The 18,813-nt window shown below is 44.9% G+C and overlaps 1 protein-coding gene, 1 long non-coding RNA gene and 1 other non-coding gene across 3 annotated transcripts; all 3 read left to right on the top strand.

Annotated features, from left to right (window-relative positions):
• The first annotated feature begins 1,247 nt into the window (after positions 1 to 1,247).
• On the top strand, positions 1,248 to 16,505 carry Tomm20 (translocase of outer mitochondrial membrane 20). Its single transcript, NM_024214.2, has 5 exons — positions 1,248 to 1,565; positions 5,944 to 5,990; positions 7,216 to 7,297; positions 9,987 to 10,129; positions 12,110 to 16,505. Exons 1-5 carry the CDS (start codon positions 1,445 to 1,447, stop codon positions 12,152 to 12,154), a joined length of 438 nt encoding a protein of 145 aa, NP_077176.1. The 5' UTR covers positions 1,248 to 1,444; the 3' UTR covers positions 12,155 to 16,505.
• Positions 1,572 to 5,785, top strand: LOC115486982. Its single transcript, XR_003947623.1, has 2 exons — positions 1,572 to 3,572; positions 5,707 to 5,785. It is a non-coding gene; the product is annotated as an uncharacterized LOC115486982 (long non-coding RNA).
• On the top strand, positions 2,189 to 2,322 carry LOC115487043. The gene has a single exon (XR_003947684.1). It is a non-coding gene; the product is annotated as a small nucleolar RNA SNORA14 (small nucleolar RNA).
• Positions 16,506 to 18,813: the final 2,308 nt, after the last annotated feature.

The raw sequence follows: 18,813 nt of genomic DNA, 5'->3' as shown, positions 1-18,813 counted from the left end.
GCTTAGTGTAATTTCTTGGTACGTTCTATCTGATAAAATACTTAATAGCCACAAGACTATGTATATAAGTGGTCAAGAGTGGATAGAAGTTGGCTTTGTTATAAAAGTGCTGGCTAAGTACTGATTAGTCATGAGTATGAAACATTTTTTTCTTGTAAACTTTTTTTCTCCCTTAACATAGCTTCAAAAAATCCTTAAAGGGGCTAGAGAGATGGCTCAGCAGTTAAGAGCACTGGCTATTCTTCCAGAGGTGCTGAGTTCAATTCCCAGCGACCACACGGTGGCTCACGACCATCTGTAATGCTATCTAATGCTCTTTTCTGGTACGAAGGTGTACATGCAGGTAGAGCACTCATATGCATAAATGAAAAAAAAAAGCATTCTTACAATGAGAGGTGCAGGAAAGGCTTGCATCGGCTACCTCTTATCACTGTACCCAATTCTCAGAGACTGCAGCATAGCTTGTCACTGTCCCAGGTTTCGATGTTTCCTCAGTGAAGGGAGCAGTTGCTGTACCAGACTGCCTTTCCTTCAAAAGCCAGCCACAAGTGTGGTGGGTGGGTTCGAGCATTAGTAACGAGCTGGTTGGGAATCTTGATGGGGGTTGTGGAGGAGGGAGAGAACGACAAGACTGCAGTTTAATGACGGCACAAATCAGGGCCACCCATAGACTTTTTTTTTTTTTTTTTTTGCCCTTCTGCATTCCTTACAGGTTAAATTTTTTTGAACGAATTAACCCATTTTTCTTCTCCGCACCAGGGCTACATCATAAAATTATTTTGCAGTCAATCATTGTGTCTAATCTCAGTCACAACGCAATTTACAAAGCAAATACTGCCAGATCAGGCGGCTCAGGTCTTCCTTTAAAACCACAGCTCAGAGGATGAGGCAAAAGGATTGCAGGTTCGAGGCCAGGGCAGACTACACAGCAAGTTCCAGACCCTACTATGCTACAAGGGGAGAGCCCGTCTCAAAAACCTAAAAAGCAAACGCATGCACTTCAAGTCACAGGCTTCCTGAAGGACACAGTGAGATGAGATGCTGTTCTCAGCCGGCTCCCACCTTCGTCTTTCATTAGCAAGGACAGTGGATTAGAGGCTTCTGACTCAGCACGCCACAAACACGTGCTGCCCCTGACCCCCTGGTCACGGGATGACGCACAAATCCTTCTGCAGTGCACGCCCCGCCCCCAGCTTGGCGTCTCAGCCGCGCAGACTGGGTCCATCTGCGCGTGCGCACCAGGCGTTCCCGCGCAGGCACCGCCGCGGACAGCCCGCCGCGGACCTTCCCCCGGGGTCCTCGCGCGCCGGAAGTCCTCGCGCTCGGCCTTTTCCGTCTGGACTGGAGGCAGGCGGCTGCGAGCGGCCGGCGTGCTCCGATCGGTCGGAGCTAACCGCTGCCAGGCGGGCTGCCGCGGCCCGGCGTACGCCCCAGTCGAGCGAAGATGGTGGGCCGGAACAGCGCCATCGCCGCGGGCGTGTGCGGTGCCCTCTTCATCGGGTACTGCATCTACTTCGACCGCAAAAGGCGGAGTGACCCCAACTTCAAGAACAGGCTTCGAGAACGTGAGTGGGCCCCGCGCGCCCCCGAGTGCTCCCCGGCGTCGCGCTCTTGCGGCCAGGGTCCCGCCTGTGCCCGCGGGCCTCCATCTTGGAGGCGACCTGGCTCCATCTTGCTGGCGGTGGAATGCATGCTGATTCGGGGGAGGGGTAGCACTTTTTTGCCTTTCCCCAGCTCTGTAATTCTGGGGGATGGGGGGTGGGAGACAGGTCTTTAGCTCAGGTTAAGGTGGTTATCCTCCAGTTTCAAGGTCTCACCACGCCCAGCTCCATTCCCCCCCACTCAACTTGTGTTGAAGACAGGGTCCTCCTGTGTAGCTCAGGCTGTAACCCGCGCTAGCCTCGACCTCGTGGCAGCCAGCACCACCACCACCTCCCCAGCCCCCCGCTTCAACCTAGTGCTGTGATAACAGGCACGAGCCTTTCTCTATAACAGTCACCGTTGAAAACAATCATTCTTTATGTGTGTTTACGACAGGGGACTGCTGCAGTTGGTAGGTCGGCTTCGAACTCTTGGTGCCTCTCATTGCTAGCTTTTCAGACGGGTGCCTACCCCGAAGGCGGTGGTGCTCTATTCAGCAAACCCGTCGACGGTGCTGCCCCAGCACTAGCACAGTGGGGTGTCGTCCTTGCATTCTTAAACCCTCTTGGCAGCTTTGCTCTGGTGCTTCCAAGATATGAGTGAATGCTAGACAAAGTGCGGGGGAGTCCAAAGGGCTGCGCTCCTCACGTGGCTCAGTCTTATTTCATACCTGCGACATCTTCAAAGAGTTTTACCGGAGGGAAATCTTGGCACGCCTTGGGAAGTCATGGACATGTGATCCACCCATGAATTTACAGAGACTCTTTATTTTTCAATATATAGTCTGAAAGCACATTTGTTGGAATAATCTGGCCTTTTTTGTTTCGCTTTCTTGGGGGCTGCAGTCAGTCAGTTACTCCATTCTCTCGAATTTCTAAATGAGTTTTTTAATTTTTCGTAGTTATATATGGTCGGAGACTAATGAATTAGACGTACATCCTTTAATACTCATTATAGGACTTCCAGGACTTTTTGAGCCCGTAGGCCCCAAGTAGCCTCATCGTTTTCTTCACGTGGGGAGATAAGGAGAGTGTGTTTTTGTCCGATGGCTAGGTAGAGTAATGCGAAGAATGCATCTTGGATTTATAGACTGCGTTTTGGGGACCAGATTGCGTACTGACCAGCAGCATTCACTAAAAATCTCCTTAACTGTAAAGTACGGTGGTACAAGCTGCCTCTTGTTGGTTAGGTGGGATAAGTACTTGACCTACGGAAGGCTCCATAAATGCGGACTGTTAAGTGTGACTTTTGGGTCCACAAGTCTACTCAGTGTCTTGGGGCTGTGGGTCTACACATTGGGAGACAGCTAAGCAGGCTGATTGATTCCTTTGGAAAGCCTTGGTGGAAATCTTGAGAAAGTGGTTTTGGTTGAAGAAATAAGTTGTTTCAGGAAAATTATGGTTGTTTAAAACTTTTGAAGCCGGGCGTGTTGGTGCACGCCTTTAATCTCAGCACTCGGGAGGCAGAGGCAGGCAGATTTCTGAGTTTGAGGCCAGCCTGGGCTACAAATTGAGTTCCAGGACAGACAGGGCTACCCTGTCTCCAAAACAAAAACTTTTGAGGCAAGCTCACTCTGCAGACCTGTCTAGCCTGGAACTCAGAGATAAACCTGCTTCAGCCTCCCAAATGGTAGGATTAAAGGCGCGGCAATAACGCCCTGCAAGGGTGTTCTTTTCAAAATCATCTTTGCAGTATTAACTTTTTTGCCCTTCCCGTGATTGAATCCATGGCCTTCTGCAGCCTAGGCCTTCCGCCTCTGCTCCTCCCTGTGGCTTTCTGTGCTAGACTGCTTGTTTTCTCCGCTTGCCTTTAGTCAGAACCAGTTGATTTCAGTGACTTACTGACTGCAGCAGTGACAAGAAGGCAGAGGGAAGCCACACTTCAGAAGTCCTTGGTACTGTTGCTGATCGGTAATTAGTGAATGCTACAAGGTTGGTTTGTTTTGGCAAATTTTTGCTACCAAGTAGCAGTAAATTCACAAGTCTCTAAACTATGTAGTTGGGTGATTCTTAAGAATTTGAATAATATGAATTTAATTTTTTTGATGTACATGTACATCTGCAATGAAAGGATGGTGTTCTAAGTCGGTTTGCCTTTTAATGAAAAGGGACTTAAATTTAGGATTTGAAATTAGATGTCTTTTTTTTTTTTTTAAAGATTTATTTATTATATGTAAGTACACTGTAGCTGTCTTCAGACACTCCAGAAGAGGGAGTCAGATCTCGTTACGGATGGTTGTGAGCCACCATGTGGTTGCTGGGATTTGAACTCTGGACCTTCAGAAGAGCAGTCGGGTGCTCTTACCCACTGAGCCATCTCACCAGCCCGAAATTAGATGTCTTAATTCAGATTGACTTCATTACCCCCACCCCACCTCCGTTGGTGTTAAGGCTTGATCTGAGGTTTCTAAATACTGTTCCCACCCTAGGTGCGCCTCATTTATACTGCACACTGTGAAGGATACTTCACTTAGGAATTCACTAAATATGTGATTTGTTTTAAATAATGGCTTGCTTGGATTTGGAGTGGTTCTGAATTTAGGCTTTGCATGCTTTTGTTTTGAGACACCATCTCTAATCCTGGCTGTTCTTGAACTCAGAGATTCCCCTTGTCCTGTGCTGAGATTAAAGGCATTCACCTGGCTTACAGTTTGGCTTTGTTTTTTGTTTAATGAATATAGTTGTTTAAACTTGGTAGATTTACAAGTGTCTCAGGCTTATATCAACACATAACTATCCTTGCTAATTGAATGTGTGACTCTTTCAGCCTGTTTACCATTGTGACTTTATTACAGAGGTAGTCTTATGAAACTGAAGGCAGAACTCTAGTCATCCTGTTAAAAATGAAACACATTAAGGATCTTATCTTTATCTTCTATGTCCATGTCCTGCATTGGGTAGATGGTTGTGGAAATAAAGTTCATTGCCTTTTTATTATTTTCTCAAAATTCTGGTTTAGCATATTGTATTTTTCATTCCTTATTACCCAGTTTTGCTTTGTGAGGTGGTTTTCATCCGCATGCTGTGTCTTTGGTGATACAGGTAAAGGAAGACAAGGTGGTCTGGAGTCAAGCGCTTGAGTAACTGCTCATCACTTACGTTTTAGGTCTTAGCCAACAGGTCCTTCAGTTCCAGTTGACTCAGATTCATAGACTACTTTAAGGTTTTCAGAGATGTTTTGCTTGGTTGATGGCTTTTGCTTTTCTTGGCAAGACTGATCTTGGAGAGTTAAGTTCTCTTGCTTACAATTTGCCTATCTAGTGCATAGAGAAAATGCCTGTCACTTGTACCACCTGGCTGTTGTCTAGGTCATTGTATTGAGTAATTGTTACTCTCTAGGTATTGGGTATTTAACGATAGGATGCCAGAATGGCAGGATATGAGCCTAGGTTCTCGTACCACATGTTTTACATCTGTTAATTCCAAGGCTGCTGGAAGCCTCATAATTACAGATACTAGATGAGTTACTGGATGAGTTTTATTGAGTACCAGGTTCACTCTGGTGTAAGTGTAAGGCACTGAATATAAACCTGGCAGTGATCCCCATAAGCTAACAATTCTTTCTTAGGGCATACTGTTGCAGAGCACCGAAGCCATTGTTAACTAACCAGCCCGTAGTTAACAATTTCGGGATGGGGCTCAACCTCTTGCCCTTCTCTTTTGGTCAAATGTGTAAATACTGTTGGGACTAGTAGCCTGCCTGTAACCCTGCACTTGGGAGCTGAAGCTGTAGGAGCCTCAGTGTTGTAAGCCTGAGTGTGTCACAGAGCTTGTCAATCAAATGTCTTACTTTTACTGAACCATTTGGCTTAAGAAGGGATAGATTGCCGGGCAGTGGTGGCGCACGCCTTTAATCCCAGCACTTGGGAGGCAGAGGCAGGCGGATTTCTGAGGCCAGCCTGGTCTACAAAGTGAGTTACAGGACAGCCAGGGCTACAGAGAAACCCTGTCTCGAAAAACCAAAAAAAAAGGGGGGGGATAGTTTTTTTGTTTTGTTTTGTTTTTTTTTAATAGTAAAGCTGGAATCTGTATATTTCAGTAATAATGGCTTAATTATTTTATTTAGAAAGGGGGCTTTGTTCTGCTGCTGCACAGCTGTTGGGACAGTCTCTGTCTTCTGAATTGTTGGACCTGGGGATGCAGAAGAAAAGAGAAAGATCCTACCTAGAAACACCAGTTCACTCGCCAGGGAGGCAGGGATTCTGGAGGCAGGAACGTTTTGTAGAATTAATGATGGTTGCAGCAATTAGATGTCTTGATCCTTAATGATGATAGCCAAGTTTTTAATTTATTTTTCTTGTAGGAAGAAAGAAACAGAAGCTTGCTAAGGAGAGAGCTGGGCTTTCCAAGGTAATGAAAATAGTCTTGTGTTTTTGCGTGTAGATTGCATGCTCTCTAAGCCTCCTGTGTTTTCCTTTGGTGGTGGTAAGAGCAAATATGTTAATTGGGTAAGCAGCAAGATGAGAGTCTCCAGAGATGGACATGAAGAGTTAAAGTTCTCGGCTACTTAAAAATGGTTTTAAAAAATACAGCATTTGATTGGATTTTCCTTTCTTCCTTCCGACAGTAACCTTTAATCCTAGTTTGAGAAGCTCTGTTAGAGGCAGCCTGGGCAGCACAGTAGCAAAAGAACCACGTGTGTTAGTCCCACAGATCTTTAAGGTTTTTACACCTATGGATCAGAATTATATCAGGTTCTGACATTTAAAAAAACAAATTGTAATTTGTAGAATATAAATTTTCATTTTTTTCTTTTCATAGGTCCTTAGTTTACAATTTTTAATGACTGTAGGTTTTTATCTACTTAATTAAAAATATTCAACTTTCTCTCTTGCTGACACTCTGGATTTATAGATGAAGTATTGGATCACTAATAGTTCTTTTAGAAGCACACTCAGGCAAGCAAAAATGGTGTTGATAAATGCTACACTTTTTTGATATTTTGAGCCAGTTGAGTGATGAGCATAGCTGGCGGGATACGTGTGGTTCTAGTGAACTGAAGCTGGGACCACTTGTTTTTTCCAGTGTGTCCAGACTGCCTTTCCACCATGTGGGATATGATGAGGAGACAACTTAGGATCTCTGTATGTGTGAGTCTGACAGGAAGTGTGTATTATTTAGAATTTTAGAGGTAGAAAGGGAGTTTGTGTGTGCTAGGCAAACTTTGTACCTCTAAGCTGTACCCAGGCCAGCCTATAAGATCCCTGCAAAAAGAGGACTGGTGATCTAGCTTAGTGGTAGAGCGCTTTTCTAGTATGCAAGGGGCCCTAGGTTCAATCCCAAGCACCACCCATAAAAGTTTTACATCTGTGTGAAATATTGTTAAAAGAGTGAATGGATGATAGTTTAATAGTTTATAATGGCAACAAAATAGCATTGTATAGATGATAGAGAGGTATAGGTAATATTATAAAGGCCTGTATAGATGTATAAACTACAGATATTTGTATGCTTTAGCTTTCTCTAGGTTTTCTTGATTTAGGAGGTTTGCTCCTAGAATGAACTCATTTTATTTTTAGTGGTTTTCTGTACGCTGCTGTATCCTCAGCTTAATTTCTGTATGTTTCGTTTCCAGTTACCTGATTTAAAAGATGCTGAAGCAGTTCAGAAATTCTTCCTTGAAGAGATACAGCTTGGTGAAGAGTTACTAGCACAAGGTAATTGTCATTTCAGGATAAACACTCAAGGTGGGTTTTGGGTTCTTTAGGCTGAGGCTGGCTCCAGAAGGAAACTGGGTTGCTGTTGCCAGGCTGTGTGATTGAAGTGAGTTTTACTTGTTCTGACATCGGATGTGGAGGATAGGTAACATTTGAGTGAAATCAGAAGAGGACTTTATTTTTGCAGAGATGACTCTCAAGTCAGTCAGGGTGTTTGGGTGTCTCCATAGTGCAGAATAAATAGTAACTGAATACGGCTGAGCCTGCCAGCCCTCACCTAGTCCAGGTTGTTCCAAGGTTGTAGGAAGGAGTGGCTAATAAGCCTAAAAACAACGTTGATTTGCCTAATCAGAGTCACAGTATATTAGGGTTCTCTAAGGAACAAAATTCACAGAACGAATTCATAGAACGTTTGTGTATCTGAAGGATTTATTACAGTAGCTTTTTAGTGTCTGACTAGTCCCAACAGTGGCTATCTCCTAACTGCTCCTAGAGATCTCGCCTTGACACTTCCCGTTGAGCATTGAAATCGTAAAGAAGAATGTTTTAATACCATCAAAGGGGTGGCTTGGGATAGATGAGCTTGTCAGTGAGAGTGAGGGCAAGCAAGCAGAAAAGCACAACTCTCTTCTTTTTGTTCTGGGTGGCCTCCAGAAGGTAAGGCCTGAACTTGGCTCTGACCTAACCAGTCCAACCAAGAAAAATACCTCACTGATGGACTCAGCTGCTTGGGTGTTCAGTTACTTTCCAATGTAATCAGGGTTACAACCAGGATTAACCACCACACCAGGTATTGATAGCTCTTCAGATCTGGTTTTTGTTTTTGTTTTTTGGGTTTTTTTTTTTTTTTTTTTTTTGTTTTGTTTGTTTGTTTTTTTTTGGTTTTTCGAGACAGGGTTTCTCTGTGTAGCCCTGGCTGTCCTGCAACTCACTCTAGACCAGGCTGGCCTCGAACTCAGAAATCCGCCTGCCTCTGCCTCCCGAGTGCTGGGATTAAAGGCGTGCGCCACCACGCCCGGCCTTGTTTGTTTTTTTCAAGACAGGGTTTCTCTGTGCAGCCCTGCCTGTCCTGGAACTCACTCTGTAGACCAGGCTGGCCTCGAACTCAGAAATCGCCTGCCTCTGCCTCCCAAATGCCGGGATTAAAGGTGTGCGCCACCACGCCTGGCTAGCTCTTCAGATCTGATCAGTTATGTGATCCAGATTTTAGATAATTACTTTGGGCCTCATTTACTTGTATTGAAAGGTGATTTTGTTTTATTTTTTGTTCTAGAATTGGGCAGCATTTTGTTCCATACAATAGAATGGTCCCATTGTTTAGTAGTTTTTAATCTCAAAAGTAGTTTTGAAGTTGTTGCTATCATTAATAAAATTGGAATTGTGTCTCTGGACAGTGGTAGCACATACCTTTAAGCCCAGCACTTGAGGGAGAAGCAGGTGGATTTCTGAGTTCGAGGCCAGCTAGGGCTACATAGAGAAACCCTGTTTGGAGAAACAAAACAAAAATTGGCATTGTGTTATTCTTGGGTTTTTTTCCCCTCAGTAGATTCAGATGGAGTTGAACTTGATGTATAATGTGTATTTATTTGTGTTCTGTTTGTTTTATGAGGAAAGTTTATGGTCAACTTTACCCTTTTAAAAATTAATTTTGTGGGCTGGAAAGGTGGTTCAATGGTTGGAGCACTGGCTGCTCTTGAAAAGGACCCAGGGTCAATTCCCAGCAGCCACCTGGTGGCTCTCAGCTGTCTGTAACTTTAGTTATAGGGCATTCAGCATCCTTACACAGACATGAATGCAGGCAAAACATCAAAGCACATAAACTTTAAAAATTGTATGTGTGAATTGCTTAAGTGGAGGTTAGAGGGAAGTCTTGCAAATGTTTCTCTTCCACCTTTATGTGAGTCTGGGGATTGAAGTAAGGTAGCCATCCACCTTGACTTGCTGAGCCACCTCACTGATGTCCCCCCCCCCCCCATTTATTTTTATGTTTCTTTCCGAAGAGAAAGTTTCTCATTGAGTTTGTTCAGTTGATTTCATCAAGAGTTGGAGGTAGTTCTTATATTCAAATAACTAGCAAACTTTTAATTTCCACGCTTTTCCTAGATTAAGAGCAATTGAGAAGAACTAATCAGAAAGTGTTAAGTGCTGGAAATAGATACCATCAGGAAGCTTTTCCAAGATGCCCTGCAGAGGGCCAGCCAGGCATTGTGTGTTCTCAGAACCAGTTCATCAGCACTGTTGGTTCAGCAGAAAAGATGGCTGTTGCCAGTGCAGGTTCAGCAGAGACCTGGCGTCTTCTGCATCAGTGCCTGGCCCTCAGGGGTTGGTTCTTCTGTGGCCATCCTATCTCCTCCGTACCCCAGGAAAGGAGCTAGGCATGTATGTCACAGTAAGGGCTGCCCAAAACCAGATGACAGTCAGGTGGTGTCTGATTTGTATAATGGGATTAGACGTAATTCCCACAGTGACAGCAGAGATTTGGCTATTTCTGACCAAGCTTGCCAGGCTGTGAAAGCTGTGGATGCTGGTGCCTGTCTTTGCACAGCTGTCAGTTGAAGTGTGCTCATTTCCATGGGTGCAAAGAAATTCTGTACCAAGTTTTTACTTTCTAGTGATTTGGACTAGGACCAATTACTTGGTGACAAAATCTTGATGGCTTCAGATAACATGCAGTTGTGTGTGTCTGCAGGTGACTACGAGAAGGGTGTGGACCACCTGACAAATGCCATTGCTGTGTGTGGACAGCCTCAGCAGCTGCTGCAAGTGTTACAGCAGACTCTTCCGCCACCAGTGTTCCAGATGCTTCTGACCAAGCTTCCGACCATTAGTCAGGTAAGGAGGCGAAGTGCTTCAGGGTGACACGCGAGTTGATTACGAACTCCATGCTTAGGGGCAGGTTTGCCGAGCATGGAGTTGGATATGCCAGTCGTGTACTAGCCTAAGGTGAGTGCTTGTCAGATGTGAGTCAGAAGTGTAGGTGCTCTTGTCAACTTTACGTTTGAGTCCCCAAATTCGGCCTGCTCAGGTGCTTAGGTGGCCTGGCAGAGGATACAGAAGTCAAGACTGCACAGCCTGGACTATCCTGAGTCAGACTCTGTCAGGCTTGGTGTTGTCTGCCATTTTTTCCTGCTGTGGGCTTTGAATTTTGTGCTGTTTGACTGTATCACCATATTTCTACTTGAAAGTTCAAGGTGCATGTTTCAAATGATGAGTGTAGTTGAGTGTGATAGCCCATGCCTGTAATTCCATCACTCCAGGGGCAGAGAGAGGACGGTGGGTCACTAAGCCAGGGCTGCTTAATGAGTTCTTGTCTCAAAACATAAGGTACAAATTGACTAAACATTCACTAGAGTGAATTCTTTCTGAGGAGTCCAAAATGAATCTCAAGGGCTACTGCATCATATATAGTTAAGAATTAGCAAAGTGATGGTAGCAAGTAAGTTTTCATAAAACTTTTTAGTAACTTGTTAGTTTTTTTCTCTCATGGTATTCTGTCTTCCTTGTGTTAGGCTTTACCACTGAGCCATGTTCCTAGCTCCGTTATACTCAGCTAGAATGCAAGAGGCCTGGGGAAAAATTAAATTCCCCCCAAAGATTTGAGGAAGACTTAGAAAAACAAGAATTTGAATGAAATTTTTTTTTTTAAGATTTATATATTATATACAGGGTGTTCTGCCTGCATATATGCTTGCATGCCAGAAGAGGGCACCAGATCTCCTTACAGATGGTTGTGAGCCACCATGTGGTTTCTGGGAGTTGAACTCAACCTCTGGAAGAACAATCAGTGCTTTAACCTCTGAGCTATCTCTCCAGCCCAAACTAAATCTTTCAAAGTTAGATTAAAATGGTTCAGTTCTGTTCATGCCTCAGTTGATGCTATGTGCTGTTAAAGGGATAGCTGACTCTGCCTGTACTGTGTTGCTATAATCAAAATTCCAGGAATGAATAAGAACAGATTATTTGCCTGCTGTGTCTATATGTGACTAGGAGTCACCTGGCTGTGTGACAAAATCAGAAAAAGAACCAGCAATGTGCAATCAAGAGCTGGTAGTTAGTTGTTCAGAAACTGATCCAGTTGGAGAGTGGTGCTGTCTTAGGGTTTTATTGCTGTGAACAGACACCATGGCCAAGGCAACTCTTAAATATTTAATTTGGCCTAGCTTATAGGTTCAGTTATTATTATCAAGATGGGAACATGGAAGGACCCAGGCAGACATGGGCTGGCTTTCAGGCAGCTAGCATGAGGGTCTTAAAGTCCACACAGTCCGTGACACACTTACTCCAACAAGGCCACACCTCCTAATAGTGCCACTCCCTGGGCCAAGCACATACAAACCATCACTGGCACCTGAGCTTCCAGTACAGGGAAGCTTTGTTGAGAACAAAGCATGTAAGCTACACACAGATTTTGCTGGATGTTAATTTTGGCATGCCGTATTCCCTCTGATGGTTGCAGGCTGGAAAGGAAAATTATGAAGTATAGACAGCTTTGTAAGGGCTCTCATAGATGAACAGCATTGTGTCATGTGTTTGAATTTTCATGTGGAACTAAACTTTGTATGGTCATACCCCTCCCTCACCACCACCACCAATCTGACCCCCTCTCCTTATGCTCAGCGTCTCTAGTGCTGAGGTTTGAGGTATGTGTCACCATGCCCACCTGATCTCTGTCTTCTGAGATAGTAATATGAAGTATGGGATCTATGTCAAAATGGGGGAATTTTATTTAGCAAGAATTGTTTCTTTGAATATGAAGAGCAATTTAAGTTAAAATTAAGACACTTCTCAAAATTAATTTTCTTTTTCTTTCAGAGAATTGTAAGTGCTCAGAGCTTGGCTGAAGATGATGTGGAATGAGCCAGATACCAACAAGATAAAATCTCAGTAAAATAATTTAACAGTTAGCTTGGAAGCTGGTCAGCTCTGGGGGATTAAGGGCAAATTATGCTGTCATGAACTGTCCCACACTGACGTCTGCCAAAGCGAATATGAACTTTGGTAGATCCATTGTCTGTTCTATTTATTTTTCCAGTGAAAAGTATTTTGATAGAGCTTTTCATTTTATAAATACACTGAGTTAACCAAATATCATGGATTTCCGTTTGTTCTTAAGACATGCAATTCAAATGTAAATACAGTAGAGTATTACTTAGGTAGAAACTCGTGGTGATTTTAAGATTGGAAAAGAATCTGAGGAAGAGTTGAATAACACACATTCTAAAGACTAGAACATTTTATTGTATGTTGTAAAATTGGGTAGAAATTTGTGTTTGTGAAAACTGAGCATTAAAACCTTACAGAGACCGTTTCTCGTTTACTTAAGAAAATGTGCGGTGTGTTGTCTGTTGTTAATTCCATTCCCTCCGTGTGTTTCCTTAAAAGCTTCTGTCTATTAGTGGCTTCCTGTGCTCTGGGCACTTAACTCCTAATCTTTCAAACACCGGGATGCAAACAGCACAGGGATTAGACCTGTGTGCACCCTGACCTGGAGGGTGAGCTTTGCCTGCTGTCTGCTCGCTTGGCTCTTTATACAGACTGAGGCTCAGTCTGCCTGCCCGTCTCTGGGGTGTTCCATCTCAGCATTAGGTCAGTTGGTTCTGTTGAGTGTCTTCAGGTCCACCTCCAGCTGGTGATTATTTCAGAATAACCAGACCTTGTACTTGTTTATATTCTGAATTTGCATGTTTGCCTGACTTAGTATTTCTCAATTAAAACCTCTTAAGTGGAGTAATTTCTTTGTCAGTTGCTACTGATGTGAAGTGATTCTGTTACTGTTGTGTAAATTAACCAGAAACTCATCCTTAAGGAAGCTGGGGTGGTCTTCTTGTGCAAGTGTTTTTGCTTTTAACAGAATTATCTCTTCAGTTCTACTATGGATTGATTAATTTATCTTACACAGTGACAGCGGCGTGCCATCTTGACGGGAGATCTTGTGGTCTGCTACTATCTGTTCACCAAGCAGCATTCTCACAGGACAGCTCACTTGCATCAGTGCTGTAGACTTGTTTGCTTGGCTGTCCTCACCTTTGCCTGGGTCAGTGTAGTGGGAAGAATCTGGAAATGGAGGTTTAGTTAGCTTCTTTCTGCCTGTTTGGTGTTTGGATAACAGCTTTGGACAACTCCATTCACTCAAGAGCCTTTCTCTAATGTTTGCTGGTGGAATGCCAGACGTGGAGAGGCACACATTTGAGACCTCTTCCATGAGTCCTTCTAGGCCTTTTGATCCCAAGTCCTTAAACACTACGTTCTTGGTAGGTAATGCATGTTTTGGGGAATGATGCTACAAATATGCCAGTTGCATTTTGCTGGTAGAATCTTTAGTCCCAAGCATCATAATGGTGACTTGTCTGAGATTGACATCACTGTAGAGTCCTATGCAGCCCAGACGTGGAGAAGACCACAGGGCACTGCTTACAGAGGTACTCTGCAGTGTGCACTGGATGCCCTGGCCCTGGAAGTTGCAGAGGTGGAGATGCTGTTTTACTTTGAGGCTGATTAAGCCAAGTTTGTTTGCACGAAGGACAGATGTGGGGCTTTGGCACTGTCACTTGTGAACACTAGATGCTTGTTTTGGTTGCGACAACTACTTTCCTTCATAGAAACAAATGTTGCACCCCAGCTCACCTGAAGTTAAATAGATGGAAGCAGAACACTAGATGCTTGTTTTGGTTGCGACAACTACTTTCCTTCATAGAAACAAATGTTGCACCCCAGCTCACCTGAAGTTAAATAGATGGAAGCAGAAAGCGTTGGTGCTGGTCAGCAAGGCCAGAAGGCAAGATTAACACCCAACTGAGATAAAAGCAGTTTTAAGTGTTGCCATGGGAAGTCTGGAGAGGGAATACATGTTAGGGCATGTTGGCATGCTGCCTTGGGTGCCACTGTCTTAACTGAAAACATTTTAGCCAGCTGCCTGGAAAGATGTAAACAGCCCCAGTAGTGCACACTGAGGCCAAGTCCAGGTGCTGTGTTCCTGCATCTCTGTCCAGCAGGTTAGGTGTGCATACCACCATGCACCTGTGACCTTGAACCAGCCTGCAAACCAGAGTGCTGATGTACTGTCATGGAAGTGGTGTGGCTGGTGCCAGACAAATCCATTCTTCTCACGTCAGAAAATGAAGTGTTCATTGCCTGTGCCTCAGCTGTATTAAAGGGATTGGAGAACATCTGGCTTGGTGTGTATTTGCAGAACTGAATGCTGTTGATTTTGGTGACTACTTAGAAAGGACACCGCATTTTAGGTTAACACCCTAAGGCCCTCTCCCATCTCACCCCTTTAGTAAACAAAAGCCTGTTTACTGCCCAGTATGGAAAGTATTTTAGGTTCTAAGTTAGGCCCTTCTTCCTTGATCCCAGGAGGTGAGAGAATAGCAGTGTCTGCTGTGGGTTTGGTGTCTGGGATGTGAATTCTAAGTGGGTGAAGTGGCCACCAATAGGAAAGGGAGAAACTTGATGACAGTGACTCAGCACTTTTGAAATGTTCAAGATTTTAAATTTGTTACAATCCACAGTTACACTAAGCAGTTTCCATGTTTTGGGAGTAAGGTAATTTTACCCTTACCCAATCAATACAGGACAGGTTACCCTCTCCCTGGTGTGTGTAAGACACAACTAAAGCTACAATTGAAGGCTTTGGAGAATTAACCATTTAACGTGCTTACTACTTTAGTCTACCCACAGGATGAGGCTACATGCAAAAACTGCCCAAGTCAAATAGTTTTGTCAAGTTAAGTAAGGGGCTGGAAGGTGAAAAGTTGACCCTAGAGAATGCTTCAGCTACCCTTTGGGGCAGGTAGCCCTGGCCCCTGTGTGCAGGTGTGCTGTAGGCATTGTGGAGACAGGGGTTGGGGGGGGGGGTGTGCCTGCTGTACTTGACTGAAGTGTAAAGCTTTGGTAAGGATTTGGCCTCTAGCAGTCTTAGGTTTCTGCATTTACCACGGTGACACAGCCCCTACAGGGCTGACTAGGAACAGCACATCCTGTGCTGTTGAAGCTGTCCACATCTCATTCCTAAAGGTCCTCTCTCTCTTGTCAATCAGGGCTCCACGGACAGCAAAACATTCCCTCACCCCTTTTCAGTTTCCTTGATGTGACTTACCTCTTTTTGTTTATTTCTTTTGAGACAGGGTTTTTCTGTGTATTTATAGCTGTCCTGGAATTGTTCTGTAGACCAGGCTGGCCTGAAAGTTGCCTCCTGCCTCTGTCCGCCCCCCAAACCCTGGGTTTAAAGGTATACACCACTACTAACTGTTGAGGCTCAGTCTCCTAAGAGCTGGGATTTCTGGAATGTATCAGTATGCCCATTTTAGGACCCACCTTTTGGATTAAGGAATATCGCAGGAATTAGAACATAGTCTTAGTAGAACAGCTCCCTTCTGACTCTGCTTATCACTGATAAGGAAGACGTCAAGGCTGGGTTGTGAGTTTGAGGCCAGTCTTGGGCACACAGTTCTAAGCCATCTTTGGACCCCGTGGAGACTGGAAGGTTCAGGATTTGAATTAGGAAGGGTAAACTGACAAGATTAAAATCATGGAGGGTGGGGGCTGGGAAGTTTTTTGTTTGATGCTTTTCATATATCTTAAGCTGGCCTTGAACTCTTGATCTTCATGTCTTAATCCATGGAGTACTGGATTTACAGGTCTGCTATGCCTAGCTACTTATTTATTTAGGACAGGGTCTCACTATGTAGCTTTAGCTGGCCCAGAACTCAAAGATCCAGCTGCCTTCGTTTTCCAGCCCTCACAGGACCAAACAGGAACTCAGTTGTTCCCACCTTCATTCCTCAGTAGTGTTAGTATCAGGATTAGATCCTATCAGGGTGATGATGGATGCTCTAATTCCCAAGTACTGGGACCACAGGCATTTGCCTCCATGTTTGTTTTTCAAGAGTTTTTATTTATGTTTCTGACTTGAATTTCATAGGAAACTGTTGGAAAGTTTTAGCTTGGTGTTAAGGCAGAGTTTCCAGCACTTTCTGAAATGACCCTAAACACTGCTTCCATGTTATACTGTGTTTATGTAAAGCAGTGTTCTCTGCATCAACTATGAAGTTGAAATATCAGCCAGCTCTAAATAATGCTGATGGCGCTCTGCAGCTTACAGGATCAAATGCTCACCCAAAATTGTTATGTAAAAAGCACACCCATTTCTTCTTCCATATGCACCTTGGCATTTCAAATAAACACCTTCATGATTTATTACTGATAATTTGTCTTTCTATTTCATAGACTCAGTACGTGGTCATGTAAAAATTTCTTGGGTGAAGGGGTTGGCCAGTGGGAAAAGAAGTCCTGGTTTAAACGGCCATATAAAAGCAACTCACACTGGCAGATTTGCTCAGCTCTTTCCTGTCTGCCACTTGTTCCGCTGCAGTCCTGAATCCACAGCCTGGCTGGAATGCAGTCTTCTGACACCCACTTCCTCACCTCCAGTTAAACTTACTGACATTCACAGATCTTGAGCTGTTTTTAAAACATTGAAAGTCTGCAGAGTACAAAATCTAAACAGGCCAGATAGCACCCTTGGTCATTCTGCTTAACGGGCATGGTGGTATGCAGCTGAAATCCCTCGACTAAGACTGAGGCAGGAGGATTGCCCCAAGTTTGAGGCCAGCCAGGGCTATACAGTAAAGCTGTTTGTCTCAGTAACAGAAAGGCTCACTTTAGACCACTGGAATCCCCACTGGAGAAAAGAGACTGGCAACCAGGCTGTTGTGAGGATTAGGCAGGTGCTGTCACTAAGGCTTCCCACTGCTGACCTCATGCTACTGGGAGAGAGAAAGGCAGAAGACATGGGTCTCCATGCCCTTGGCTCTGGTGCGGGTGTGAAGCTTAGTTGTGTCACCTCCCAGTGTGTCCCTGCATGAGATTCTCACTGAGTTGGCCAATGCTAAGTGAAGCCGATTGCTCCATATTGTGGGTTGTTGACATCTAACCCAGTGAAGGCCTGCATAGAGAAAAAAGGTCGGCTCCCTGAACAAGGCTGTGCTGTCTGGAAGGCCTTGCCTTTCCTCTTGTTGGACACTGCAGATGTGCACAAGCATGGATTCATATTCCACAGGGCCTGTCTCTGGAAAACCCAGTGATTACAGTGTGCCCTGCTGACATCTAAAAGACCTTGTAGATGGACTAGGGCAAGTTTAACCTCTTCCTCAATCTCAAACCCTTCCTGTCTGCAGCAAATTCTTTGTGTGCCATCTAGTGTCAAGTTTAGGTACTGCAGGGTGTTGGCCTTCTCACTTTTCTCTAGGAACTTCCCTAGTAGACTTCCATATTTAGGTGGGTCATTTGCTTTTTTTATTCATTGAGCCAATACTTGAGATTTCTATGCACAGGACATTTCAGCAGATACCCACTTTGTCCCCTGCATGCAGGTGGAGACCGAATACAAGCTAATTCTAGTTGAACAAGAACAGGGCCAGGACAAAAATGTGACAAGGAACTAGGGGGCTAAGCCAAGATGGAGGACTGAAGGGTGGGCTACTGTTGCTGCATGGTGTTGCTGTGTTTCAGGCTGTGCATGAACTCTGGCGCCTTCCATCTGTGAAGCGTCTGTCTCACTGGGCACGCTTCCATGCTGGAAGGCAGGCAGGGTGGTGAGGAAGGTGACTAGACCCTGCTGAGTCAGGCAGGAGGACTGCCCCTCCACCCCTCTCTGAGAATGGCCAGGAGGAGGAGGGGAGCTTTGGGACTGCTGGTGTGTGAGTGAGAGGGTTGGGGTGGGTAGGGAGGGCAGGTCTCAGGGTTTCTTTCCTGTGCTCTCAGCTCCCCAGTTACCCAGGCAGGCTGGGTAGGACTGGCCTGGGAAGTATTCGGTGGTGGTTGAGGTAGCAGCCTCACACACTCACACACACACACACACCCCCGTATGGGTAAAGCTGTCCAGCAGTTCTGGGTCCTTAGAAGGGCTGAGCTGGGATAGAAGTGTGGGAGGGAACACAGAGAGTGAGCCGGGATCCATGCCGCACCATGCATCAGGCACTGGGCAGATCCACTCCTTTTTCTGGTGGTACTTTGAGGTACAAGGAATTAAGAGACAGTGCTGTCACGGAAGTCAGAGAAGAGCAGCTGAGGCAGGGGATGCAGGACAGGCTTGCTTGCGGTCCTCTGCTGGTGAGCTACTCTTTTACCCATCCCCCATTGCACGGGCTTTCTCCACAGTAAGCGAAAGTCATTGAAAGAGCTTGGTACCTTCCTCATCTACAAAATGGAGCCTCCTGTATCTCCTTACTCATTTTTGGCACCGTCTTCTGTAGCCCAGGCTGGTCTTGAGTTTGCTTTATGGAAGAGAATGGCCCTCTTTTGACCCTCTTGTCTTTCCTTCCTGACTGCTGGGATTTTGGGTGTGCATAGCCACTTGCGTAATACAGGCAAATACTGTACTACTGAGCTGCATCTCCAACCTGGATGCTGTTTTCTTTCCACCCAAGATGGTGGAACCATATCTGGCCCCTGGTCCATTGCAGATGAAACATCAGAGTTTGGGGCCAAGCCATCCTTCCTGAATCCAACATAGA

This window comes from Mus musculus, chromosome 8, assembly GCF_000001635.26.
Source record: "Mus musculus strain C57BL/6J chromosome 8, GRCm38.p6 C57BL/6J".
Taxonomy (NCBI): Eukaryota; Metazoa; Chordata; class Mammalia; order Rodentia; family Muridae; genus Mus; species Mus musculus.
This window is presented reverse-complemented; position numbering and strand designations above follow the sequence as displayed.